At 34.8% G+C, this 13044-nt stretch overlaps 1 protein-coding gene across 6 annotated transcripts in view; it reads right to left on the reverse strand.

The window, feature by feature from the left end:
• Positions 1-13044, reverse strand: part of SLIT2 (slit guidance ligand 2) — a 265859-nt gene that overhangs the window by 96829 nt on the left and 155986 nt on the right. For all 6 annotated transcript variants that reach the window (XM_017805302.1, XM_017805295.1, XM_017805287.1 and 3 more), the window contains exons 6-8: positions 6970-7041; positions 3013-3084; positions 101-264 (exon numbers count right to left, since the gene is read on the reverse strand). In XM_017805302.1, coding sequence (XP_017660791.1) covers positions 101-264; positions 3013-3084; positions 6970-7041 — 308 coding nt within the window. The remainder of the gene's footprint in view (positions 1-100; positions 265-3012; positions 3085-6969; positions 7042-13044) is intronic.

Consider the following 13044-nt stretch of genomic DNA (forward strand, 5'->3'; position numbering starts at 1 on the left):
AAAAGCTAACAAAAGTCAACATGCAGCACTAGAACCACCACTGAGCAGTTGGTAGGTGTGTTTCAAAACAGGACTGGATGAGCAAATCTATTTCCCTTACCGCTGCAGACAAACTCCCGTTTTTGGACCTCGGCCACGTTGTGCCCCCGGAGGTGGGACGGCCCCATGCACTGGGTGTAGAGCCCGACCCGCGGCCGCTGCCGCAGCCAGTCAGACAGCCAGGCCAGGTGGCAGTCACAGTACAGGTTGTTGGAGTGAAGACGACTGCATGGAAAGAGACATGCCAATACCTTTAAATTAGGAAGAACAAACAGAAAAGCAGCCAATCTGCCCAACCCTCCCTCCAGCAAGCAACTATGCCAATTTGTTGTATTAATATACAAGTGTTAATGAGGAATCGATTTTTTACATCTTTCATTGAAAGTCTGGGAGTTACAAGATAATAAAGAAAACTATACAAGCAGGAAAATTTACAAGCAGGAAAATTACTTTTTGGTTGTGGTCTAATTAATTAGAAGAAAAAAGAACACTTCCTAATAAATTAACTTATCTGTAGTTGCCTGTCTCTTGTCTAAAAGAAAGAAGTAAATACACAAGAGCTTGAAAGCTGCTGTGGGACTCTTTAGCCCAGACCTGTACAAATAGTGAATAAGACAAAAATGTCTCACGAAAATTGCCCTGTGGTGATAATACACTGTCAGAAATAAGAGTTAATAAAAGATTTGGTTTCCAATTAGATATATCTGTAAGTCAGGCCATTATTAGTCTCTATAGAAACAGCCTGAAAGATCCCTGTAACAGGTCATACTCATTTTCTGCTGAACAAGATAGAGTAATAACTCAATATAAAGCACCTTCTTTCATATCTCTTTTCTGATTTCCTCTCTTTTTGTTTAACCACAGAAAGTGGTATTAGTTGCTTTTGGCTACTAGGGACCCATGTTCTAAGCAATGCCTAAAATTAAAAGACCAAACGAAAGCAAGTGATGGAATTAAGGAGGTTGTCTCTCTGTTGCAGCGGTCTGACACAAGACCGCGGCTCCTTGCCAAGTGTCAAAAAGCACTTTGCCATTGATAAAATATCAGACAAATGTATTCACTAAATTAGGTAAATTACTCTTCCCTAGCTCTTACATTTTCTCAAACTACAGAAAAGGATGTCCACAGCTATAAATCAAGTCGTTACTCAGAATCATCCATAACAAGGTTATGTCCTTTTGGTCCTTTTTAGTTGATGTGCTCAATCCTAACTAAATAACTGGAAAGGAAGTGCAAGAAATTCAGAAAAGGAGTTTAATTAATCCATTGTAAAATAAATCTTCAAAGTAACCTGAAATGCGTAACCAACATGAACAAAAATATTAACAATTCCCCCCCCAAATGAGTAGAAATTAAAGGCAATATATTTTCCTGTACTAATCTTGGGTTGGTGCTTTGCAAATATAGCTCACGATACAGCACAGTCATTCAGTACAATCTGTGGCCAGCTGTAGGCAAGAACATCATTGCAAATCAGAACTAATGCCACTGAAATCAATACAGCTATACAAGCATATTCTGACTGCAAATGGGATGTCACAGTGATAATCTGTGTCTAGTTTAATTTGTTTCTAAAATATATTTTCAGAGGATGAAATATCCCAACCAAAGAAAATATAAATATTGCTAATTTGATTCACTGCATTTTGTGGTTCAGAAATATCGTATTTTATACCAAGACAATACTTCAAATTGTATTTGAAGGTTTGAAAGAAGTACAGACATGATTTTTTTCAAGACTCACACCCGAAAGAATGAAATTCTATTAACAAAATCTCTCTGAGGCTGCCAAATGCCCATGGTCAGCACTATTTAAGTGTTTGTCCAAGCAAGAATAGTTACAATTCTGTTATGAAATCCACAGAGCTACTCACCTGTATGAAGTTTCTTCAGTTACAAACAGTATGTTAACTCAGGTGAATATCCCTACTGATTTCAGAACAGTTGTGCAACCCAACATGCATAAAAGAACCTGGAGAGACCTTTTGTAAAAGTAGTTCTTTAATAGTAACAGTTACTCTTGACTTCTGATAGAAGCACCCTACTCATTTCTAACTCCCGTTTCACTAAAAAATCTGTTTGAAAGTGAGTCTCAGGACTAAACCTTGATATGTTCTGGTTTTGCCACTCAACACAACATACACTTATTCATAGTCAGGACAAACATACCAAAAAATAATTCCAGCTCCTGTCACCTGCATACACACTCTTTTCACTGTGCTTTGTTTTAGAAGACTAAAGTGTTCCTCTTTGAAAGTCATAACCTCTAAAAACGGGGACCTTATTGTAAATGCTGACACAACTTTAATTATAATAGCACAACCGGATGATGCTATAATTTTATGTTACAAAGAATGTCGGCGAGCCAGTTTAGTTTAATTAGGTCTGCTAGCAGTACAGTAATAAAAGCATAAAGATTTCCCATTTATCACATCTGACAGTCAATCAAAGATTCTCCCATGTTCCTAAATGAAATGTGACCCATTCAATAGCTCAAAGTAAAACAAATTCTTGACTTTCAGAAAACATCAATTTATTTCTCTATATAGCTGTAACATGTAAAGGAGAATTCCCCCTGCCTTCATGTTTTTTTTGGTTAGAAGGGGAAGCTTTTCTGTAACTGAATACAGCACTATGGAAAGTGATTCCCACCCATTTGGGAAGAGGTCAAAAACCATTTTCGTAGACTTATTCATCTCACATTTTAAAAGAGTTGATGGAAAAGGATGCAACCACTCCTTTATCTCCTGAGCCCCAAGTATAGCTTGTTAGGTTTTCCTCTCAGAATCAGCTTCCATAGACACACATAGAGACTTCACACTCATCAACCTCATGCTACATCAATACTTTTCAATTGAGTTCATGCTTGCTTTGCCCATATACGTATTTTTAGACACCTGACAAAACTTGGCAGAGGTAAAAATATATACTGGAACGATAAAAATAGCAGCCAGTTTCAGTAGGACTACTCACAATGTTCTGAGTTTGGGCATATGGTTGAAACTTGCCACGGACAGCCGAGTGATGTTGTTATTGTTGAGAGTGCTGCAAAGTCAAGAGGAATCCTGTTAACATATTACAGTTATGTCACATTTAGTACACTTTTAAAAAAGGCATAACTAATGAAATTTATGGTGTACTGGTTTTAGGGATGGACATCAGGAAAAAAAAAAACCACACGTTTAGCTATATTTTTCCTCCATGTTGATTTCCTAGTAAAATATTATGGGTTTACCATTGATAATCCTAAGTAATTTGAGGTTCCAGTAGCCTATGATTCTCTGAAAAGGAAATTCCACCAATGTTGAGAACATCTATGGCATTCAAGCTAAGTGTGACATCCTGATGTAAAAAAAGAGAGTATTTAGAGAAAATGTCTTGGTTCTAGGACTCCGATTTCTCTTTCTAGCTTCTGAGAGTCCATTTTTTGACAGATGATACAAGATCTGAAGGTTTTTTCCCAAGAATTTTAGGAAAATATTGAATCTGAGCTGCAGTTAGGTTTTATATGGAACAAGTTGCTATAGATGATCCAGAAGTACATGAACAATAGGGGAGTTTCTGCTATATGATGAAAAGAGTCAGGAATAATATAATACTTTAACAATCTAGTAATTTAAATTTAGGACAAGGTGTTGAGAACTTGAGATAGGAACTAGAAATAAGTCTTAGCCCACTGTTGGCTAGCTCAGGCCCATCATACTTGGTATGTGTAGTTTGTAAAGATTTGAAAACTTTATGAATGAATTTGCAGTAAAATATTGTCTTTAGGCTGCAAATAAAATGCAAACAAGTTTAACTCCAGAACAAGGAAGCAACGGATAGAATTTACAGTTTTGACTTAGTGATTACTCATTTGAGTAGAATCTAAATAACCATAACAGTAATAAATAATAATTTCCACTGAAAAAAGGTTATTTTTTTCTTTTGAAACAGAAAGTATTTTTCTTCTTCCTTTTGTTTTTTAAATCACAAAGTGTAATTTGTGCTTATTTTGAATAAATTCTGAAGTACTCTCTGATCTTGAAACACAGAAAGGTAAATTCATAGCACCCTGAAGAGGATCAGGCTATATACCACCACATTAACCAAGCAATTAATTACTGGTGCAATGTGCTGCATTTTACCTTTGTGTGCTTACTCATTCCATGTCCTAAATCTTTTCTTTGCTGAGCATAAGAGAACTCCCCTGTGTGTTCTTGGGGCTACATAAACAGAGAGGAGAAAAATGGAAAAAAAAAAAAAAAGAAGGATTTTGCCCTTTTTCAAAACATAACAAAGATGAAACAAAAAAAAATGGCTGAATGGGTAACTCCACAAAAGGTGTCTTAATGAATTAATGACAGTCAGTAAATCTTGGTAGAATTTTCTTTCAGTGTCCACATGGTAAATGACTGCATAATTTCCTATAAGATTTTAAAATCCTGTCTTTTCAATGAAGGGAAATCAGTCCATATTTCCATAGCAATTAAGAGAAGGCATATCTGCAAATGTTTTAATTTTCAATTTGAACTGTTTGATGTTTGCCTTGGCATTTTGTGTATTTGAGCTACTAGTTTATTTTTGCAAGTGTAAGAAAAATTAGACACCGGAGTAGATGTGAGGGATACATAAGGAATTAAAAAACTTTTATGGCTGTTTCTATCTAATGATAAAAATGTTTGATTTCATTACAGAGATTACAGTAACTAAAAAAAAAGTTGGCTAAATACTTTTACCTGTTTTACAGGTTACTTATAGCAAAGATTGTCATGACTTTTTTCCCATTTCTTAGACTTTAATTTTTTTTAACATGACACCACTATATATCTTCCTTATAATCTGTTTCCGAAATACAGCAGATCTTCCATTAAAAATAAAAAGACAAAGGAAAACTGACACTTCACAGAAATTCACAGAGATGATTACACTTCTAATTGCTTTTGTCTTTCAGGTTATTTTGTGTCTTTAACACTAACTGCCTCTAAAGTTCTACAATTATTTAACCAATATATAAAACCTGTTACTTTGGTAAGCATTTCAAACTGTCACTAAATAGGATTAAAACCTATTTAAAAGCTTTACCGCATACTTGAAGTTTGAAGTAATATATACTTTCTGTGTTTAGGTAGAATAATTAACTCCAAATGAAAACAACATGCATAGTCCTATTTGCTACTCAGTGCATATACAGAATGGTCTGATCTACACATCTTTCATTCTTTAAGCCATATTGGAAAAGAAGCTGAATTAGACACAAAATCTTTGGTACTGTTAGAAATATCTAGTTCAACTTTTTTAAAAAACCCTGAATCTTTACATCATTTCTCATCACATACTATAACATAAGATAGTGAAAATTTAGTCGTATATTTGAACAATGGTTACATACTACGTATATTCATTCACAAAAGTCTAACTACCTACTTTCCAGCAGATTATTATTTTAGAGTTTTTTCCCTCTTTTGCACTCATTGAAATAAATTTAAAAATTTTACCACTAACCTCAACTAGCAAGGATGACCTTTTTAGAACACTAAAATGGCAAGCATTAAAAAATGCAGAAAACATTTGATTTTTTTTTAATAAACATTTAAAATTGCATTTGTAAAGAAAGGTTTGTATTAAAAAAACACCATAATAACCAGATTAAGCCATCACTGGAAAAATTATTCTGTCACATACATGTGTTCCAAAGACAAAAATCTCAGAGAATATCGGGTTTACTGACAGACAACCAACAATTCATCATCTTAACAATTAGATGCAGTATTGAACCTATAGTATGTTTTACATGGCTTTATACCAGACAGTTAACAATAGGCTTGTTATTCTATGAGTGCAAAGAAAAAAAATAATTCAATTAAGCTGCCAGTTTCATTCACTCGTAAGTAAGACCAACTAGTGCTTAATAACAAAAAACTTTAGCACCAGCTGCTTACATACTCTTTAGTTGTAAGACATGCAGACACTACCTACTGCCAGAGAAGCTTCTTTACTTCAGAAAATTTTTTATAAAAAGCAAAACCCCAGACACAACAAAACCTGCTCCCTCATCCTCCTCCAGTTGTGATTAACTGAGTGATTCAAATAAACATGAAGTAACTCACTGATACACAAATTCTTTTACTTCTCTTAACGTAAAATCCAGAAAAAATGTGTAATTTTTACTGACAAAGCAAATATTTCAGGAATGTGTCCTGTGCCTCAGATTCTCAGGGAAAAGAGGCACTTTGCTCATTACAGTGATATTCTCAGATGAGGGGTCACTGATGATAATTTCGTTACCTTTAACTTCACTGATAGGCACTTTGAGACAGTGAGAAAAAGTATGGAAAGGAGTATTGTAAAAATAATCTTCTGTGACACACAAAGAAGGTATTTTGCTAAACATACATATGTATTTATGCACATAAAACTTAAAATGTTTTAAAAAAGAACTATTAACACGCACATGTTAAATATCTTGACATACAGCAGTAGTGCTTGATAGAAAATGCCTCTTTGAAAACATTCAGATTATCAAATATACATAGCATATTGTTCCTTAAAGAGAGTCTGAAAGATCAGATTGATGTCAGAATATATAACAAAAGCAATCCTGAAAATGTTCATCACATCAACAGTGATGGATAATTTACAAAATTAATTGGGTTCATTAATACTGCTGCCTTCCCCCTTTTGTGATGAAATATATTATTTTCTTATAGTATCTGCCAATAGCCTTTTTTTCTTAATAATTATGTTTAATGGCTGTCTTGCAGCGTAAAGGCGTATCTCTCCCTCTCCACATCTTTTTACCATTTTATAGCACATCACAGTGGATTATTTTAAGACATCTTTTCACCAGACCATCCTGACACCAGGCTGCAGCTCGCAGATAAGCTTCTGCATTAGTACTCCCCAGACACTGAGCTCTTGCTACAAGTAAGAGATACAAGGAATACTTACAGCACTTCCAGGTCACGCAGAGCCCTAAATGCCCCATCTTCAATACAGCTGATCTGGTTGTAATCCAGTTGCCTGTTAAACAGATTAGGAAGGCATTTGTAAGGGAGAGGCGCGCCGTAAGGCGAGGTGCAAGGGAAGCCTCCCGAAGGGCCGGCAGAGCAAGGCCACGCGAACAGAAAGGCTCTGGCCATCCCTCCCGTCCGCTCGAGGCTGTCGCACAGCGCGCCGGCCTGCACGCTGCCACAGAAATCCCTTTTTGTTCTCAACTGTCTGCGCAAAACAGCAGCGCTGGGAAAGCTCCAGTAAATAATAACTGCACCTTATATTAAATGCCAAAGGAATGCAATTTCATTACATCAAGAAAAGCTATCCATTAAAAGCTCTCAGCGTCATCTTGCTGAAACAATTTCATTAAGGTAAAGGACGGTAAATCACTTAATGTCACACGCATCCCCTCGGTGACCTAACAGAATCCATTTATCAGAGCAGCCCAGCTGCATGTTAATTTCTTCTGCCATGGTAGAGACCAGGGAGAGACACTACTTTTAGGGGTCTCCCTGCATGCATGCAAGACCGGGTGGGAGGTGTTACCCCCGGGTGTGTGTGATGATTTAGAATAATAACCTCCTAGAATATGTCTGTATGTAGAAATAACAGTGTCCAAGGCATTTACAGACTTGTTTACTTATCTCCTTTAATTCTGCTCCAACTGAAAGTAGTGTGTCTGCTGTAACCTTCAACATATGGTTTTCTACATACTCTGTGCTCTCTGCAATTATATGCAGATAGTATGTTGTAATGGAGTATTCGAAATCTAGACATAAAACTCAGCAACACACCCCATACATTATTAATCGTTAAGTATTAAGTTATGAAAAATTTAGATTCGTTTCTCTGAAGAATATTATTACCTTTTCAATTCAAAACATTTATACAGCACATACAGCTCAATTAAAAATGTCTGCTTAAATTAACAACCATGCAAATACAAAATCACGCTTTCTCTACTGATAAAAGCTTTTCCTATATATACTGCAATGTCTTATGCATTTCAGGGCATGATTTGCAAAGCAAAGATGATAAAACCTCACTTTAAACAACTTCTTCAAGCTAGTAGCTTGTCAGTGTCAAATAATATATATGAGTAAATGTGTGTGAACAATACCAAGAAAATGAACAAAATACAAATGAACTCTGCCCTTCTGTCTTCAATTATATATTAGCTAGCAGGGCTAATGACGCTTTTACTAAAGCATTTTCTGTGATTCTTCTGAATCTATGATAACATTTTACTTTATTAATAAATCATCACACCCACTGCTGAATGTAATGTACCAACTTCTATAAAGTTCTTCTAGTTTCATCAATACTTTTCATCTGAATTACTACTACATACAACTAAAATATTGTCATAACTGTAACAGTGCCTCTATGTCTGTGTACTGAAAGCTAAATGCAAATTATTAGTTCCTGAATATGATCTTTAATCATTGTGGTGCAATGTTACAGCACCAGAGCTGCAGTGTCGGAATATTTAAGCCTTCAATATTTACTAATGAATTTCATTTAACAATTAAGCTAATAGCCTTTTTATTTTAAAGAGGTAAAATATACACAGAGTACAATTCTATAACCCCTTGAACAATTTATCAAAGCTATTTAAATTAGTACAATGGCATGAAATGTTACCCTTGACACAATACAAAAGAGAAATTGTTTCCAGACAAATTGGAAAAATCTTTTAATGCCATCAAATTTGCCTAATGCAGTCTGCAGGTTAATCTGTAAAAGGGTGAGCTGTATGTTTGCCCATATCTTATTATCCTTAGCTGTCAATGTATAAATCAGTGCTGACACAGCTTCTTCTAAATCATCCATATTATACACAAAGGAAAATCTTTTAACAGCGGAGAAAGCACTTGAGCAAATCTTGCCCTACACAAACTAAAAGGCAGATTTCTTCCACAAGACTGGCAGCACTTGTGGTGCACCCGAAAACTTTTGGACTTCTTCCTTTAATGAGTCACCATGATCACTATCTTAGTGAAGGGTGAGTTGCTTCCATTTAAACCTTCTTACCAGAAAGATTACTATGTTTGTTCTGAACTAATGAGTTGGTTTTTGCTTGCGGAAGGGAATTTTGGAGATGGGAGATGAGAAATATTTCTTAGTTTTAAAAATTACTGTCTTTGAAAGCTACTACTCTCTTTATGCCATCAGTTACAACCATGATACAAAACGATTAGACACAGAGCATGAAAAACAACTGGTATGAGATTTTTTTTTTTTTTTTAGTTATGAAAAGGACATGACTTTGAAGACTGTGTGACTGGCTTGAACAGCAATTTATCGTAGAAGTAAAGTTTAAGGTAAGAATATCCACTGCATATATGACACAGACAGAAAGTTAGACAATATTTCACAACCAGCATAACAATAACTTATAATGTCCCTCTAGCAGATATACTGAAGCAGTCTGAATTGTTATTATAAAAATGGGTCCTGATAAGAAGTTATGTGAGTGCTATGACTTAACACATAAGCAAGAATACTAGAATAAAAAGGTACATGCTTCTTTAATTTTAAGTTATGTTTTGTAATTTAAGCATAATGACTTTCAAAACCACACCTAAAAATCTACAATACCAGCACTAAGTTATTGAGTATACCAATAACCTTAACACCATTTTAGAAAGCCTTTTTTTCTCCCAAGAGCTGCTTTTCTTCTTTTCAAATCATTAGAACAGTCTAAGAACAAGAGTCTGATCAGACATGGACCAGCAGCTCCAGTCCATTCTCATCCTTCCCCTCTCTCTAGTCTTCCTTCATCATCTTCCTGCCAGTCCTATCTCCATTCTGTGTCTTTTCTATGTGGGATCCCTCCATAGTTTTGTGAAGATGCTGTTCCTTTCTGCCTCCAACCTTCACAAAGCATCTTCAGCACTGCCATTCCCATGAAGCTCATAAAACACAAAACAACTGTCTCGCTCAAAATCTTTCCATCATTGCAAAGAATTAATTGGATTTTACACCCATATCTGCAGCATTACCTGGGTATTTAATATACTCACTACTCTACCACTACTTAAAAGGTTAATGTCTATGTGAGCTCAGCAATAAGAACTAGTAAGAACTAAATAAAAAGCATTCAACTAAGCTTAAAAATGCTTTTCATTTATTGCTCTTGTTGATACATCTTGCATTGCAGAAACATATTGCTAACTTATATTTTCTTCCCTTTTAGCATATGTTGTCTACCAGATAATGATAAATAAATATCTTAAAATAAACTTTGTTAACCCACAAGAATCACATTTAATGACTAAGAGAAGATATTGCATACATTTAAAAACTACTACTCTCATACAGAAAAAAACTGTCATGTGATTCTTGACAGAGAAAACGTTCTTTACTCATTCCTAGAGACTGTTGAAAATTGGGACAATTTCAAACAATCTCTCTGCTTTACTCTCCTGTTTTTCACAGCTTGAGGACACTTTGTAGTCCTGTGCTAGAGGTACTCCTCAGCTTTACCTTCTTCTCCTTTGTTCAGAAATTATTACGTTCTCCCCGTGTATCAACTTAATGATAAACTCTGTTTAAGAAGTCATCAGAAAAAGTGAGAAGCCTTTCTACATCCCTGCAATAGCTTTCTCCCTAGAAAATATTTAGAAAAAGTTTTAGCATATTGTATGCTGGATTTCACAACAGTAAAGTCCTTCCTTGAGTGCACAATATTTATCACTGCAATGCAATTTTTGGAAAAAGTCACTCTTTTTAATGTCTCCTTGTATTTTTTACAGCAGAACTGAGTTGTTTCTTATTTCTTACTTCCCTTCTCCAGTTCAAGATGACTCCATAATTTGACAAATTAGTTGAAAAAGACGTAACAAAATCATGCAAGAATTTATTATTTTACCAAACTTCAAAGAACTGCTTGTTTCCCAAGCAGTTTATTGTAATAGTTATTACTATTTATTGTGATTATTCTTTCATTTGGAAGTCAAGGGGTTTTTTTTTCTACTTGCTCTTTATTTTACTAATGTAGTTAATTTTGTTCTTTACTAAATTTTCCCTACAAAACAGTTCAGATGAATATTTTTTCCTAATATACATAATACAGCAAATGATTAACTTTTTCCTTTTATCTGAAAATAACAAGCAAGACTTGCAATACATCCAGGTAAAGTATACTTACTAAATAAACTAGAAGAAAAGGTACAACTGATTAAATGTTTAATCCCCTCAAACCTGTCTAACACTCTACTTAGTTAAACCCAGAATTATTTTACAGGAGGAAAATAAAATTGAAAAAAGTAAAAATTAAACAGAAGAATGCTATCCAAAGTAGAATGCACACAAAATGAACAATCTATATATTATGTGATGCAAAGATACTATCACATCAGTAAGAAATATTTTTTAATGAAATAATGAAAATAAAACTTTAAAAATAGTATTGAAATAGTATTAATTTAAACAGTCAGAAAGAACTTCCCCCCCTCCGAAGGCCACAGGGTCATCGACCTGTTTGGCAACAAGAGCTTTAGGGGGTACTAAAAAACTGTACCTATTCTTTTCTTCATACCTTCAGAGCTATTTTTGATTTTAATAAAAATCTTAAGCACACATAGAGTATATTTCAGTAACATCCCGTGAAAACCCTTCTTGATGTACACCTGAAATGCAGGTGGCTGAACAGACTAGCAGTTCATTTGAGAGTCCCAGTAAGAGCGAGCATGAGAAATACCAAATTCTAAATTTTTAAAGCATGTCTTAGACAAGCAATGCATTCAGTACAGGTAAGTAGACAAATATACTTCCAGTCACAGTGGAATTTTGTGCAAGATCTGAGAAGAAATCAGTACCTAGAACATCTTCAGCAGGACTCTCTTTTTCAACTGCTAATAACTGAACATAAAAACAAAGTCCAATCATTCCCAATGAAGATTAACACAAAATTCATTTATGTCTTTAGTGGCAATGTCAGTTTTAAAATCTTTCACAATCAGCATAACAGAGGCATCAGGGCAACACCAAGTAGTATCAATCAGGGTTTTGAACAAAGGTTAGTATAATGGAAAGGAGTTCGATTTGATGCTGGTGACTGTCTCTCTCTCCACTAATTCTTCATTTTCCCAGGCAATTTAATCTGTGAAGCCACTACATTGCCCTGCAGCCTTTATCCCTGGTGTGACAGCTACACTCTCCCCCTCTTGCTGGGAAAAAATGGAACCCAAATGAACACAAAGAAAAGAGCAGTCAAAAGTAAGGCCTAGAGCATTACAAGAAAAACAGAGCAGCAGATCCTTGAAGCAGATATGATGAAAATGTTCCTTGCTATTTTTGATATTATTTGAGGTTGCATATATTTAGCATCACAATTCTGCCATGATGTTGGTATATTCCTTTCTGTCCTCTGTCAAGTATTGATTATGCAGAGGAAGAAAAAACTGGTATCTTAGAAAATTTTACACACTTGACATGGAAAAGTCATAATGCCAAAATCTATTGTTCTTTCAGTGGTTCTTTACATTTGTTGTAACCCAGCTATTTTTCTTCCTATTAACCAGATTCAAAAAATAACCCATCCAAACGAACAATTTGGGCACCCAATGCATTTTCTTACCATCTTAAATATAAACAAAATTCCTGAGGTTGGGAAGATTTTAAACATCTTTCACATCCAGCAAGAGTACTATATCACCAGGGAGGGTTATGAAACCATAATTAACATGTATATTAAAAAAATCTGTGTTTAATTTGCCATTTATATGATAATTTCTATTTATTTTTAAAAAACAGTGGGTGCCACTGTGTTCTCTGAAGAATCTAACTTCTTGGTGAATACTTTTCTCCCTGAAAAAGTAGCAAGTTAGAAGTAACTTTCAGAATTATATTTCCAGAATTTGCAGCCTAATTTCAATCAAGTCCCAGATCAGGAGTTATACTAAAAGTGTATTACTCCTCAAGTCATTCAAGAACAATTTCTTGAACAGAAAAATTGAAAATTTGACACACAGCAGCTATTTTTTTATTACATCTGAATGGCCAAAATACTGGATACTGGGTTTC

This window comes from Lepidothrix coronata, unplaced genomic scaffold, assembly GCF_001604755.1.
Source record: "Lepidothrix coronata isolate B3197 unplaced genomic scaffold, Lepidothrix_coronata-1.0 Scaffold0, whole genome shotgun sequence".
In the NCBI taxonomy this organism is placed as follows: domain Eukaryota; kingdom Metazoa; phylum Chordata; class Aves; order Passeriformes; family Pipridae; genus Lepidothrix; species Lepidothrix coronata.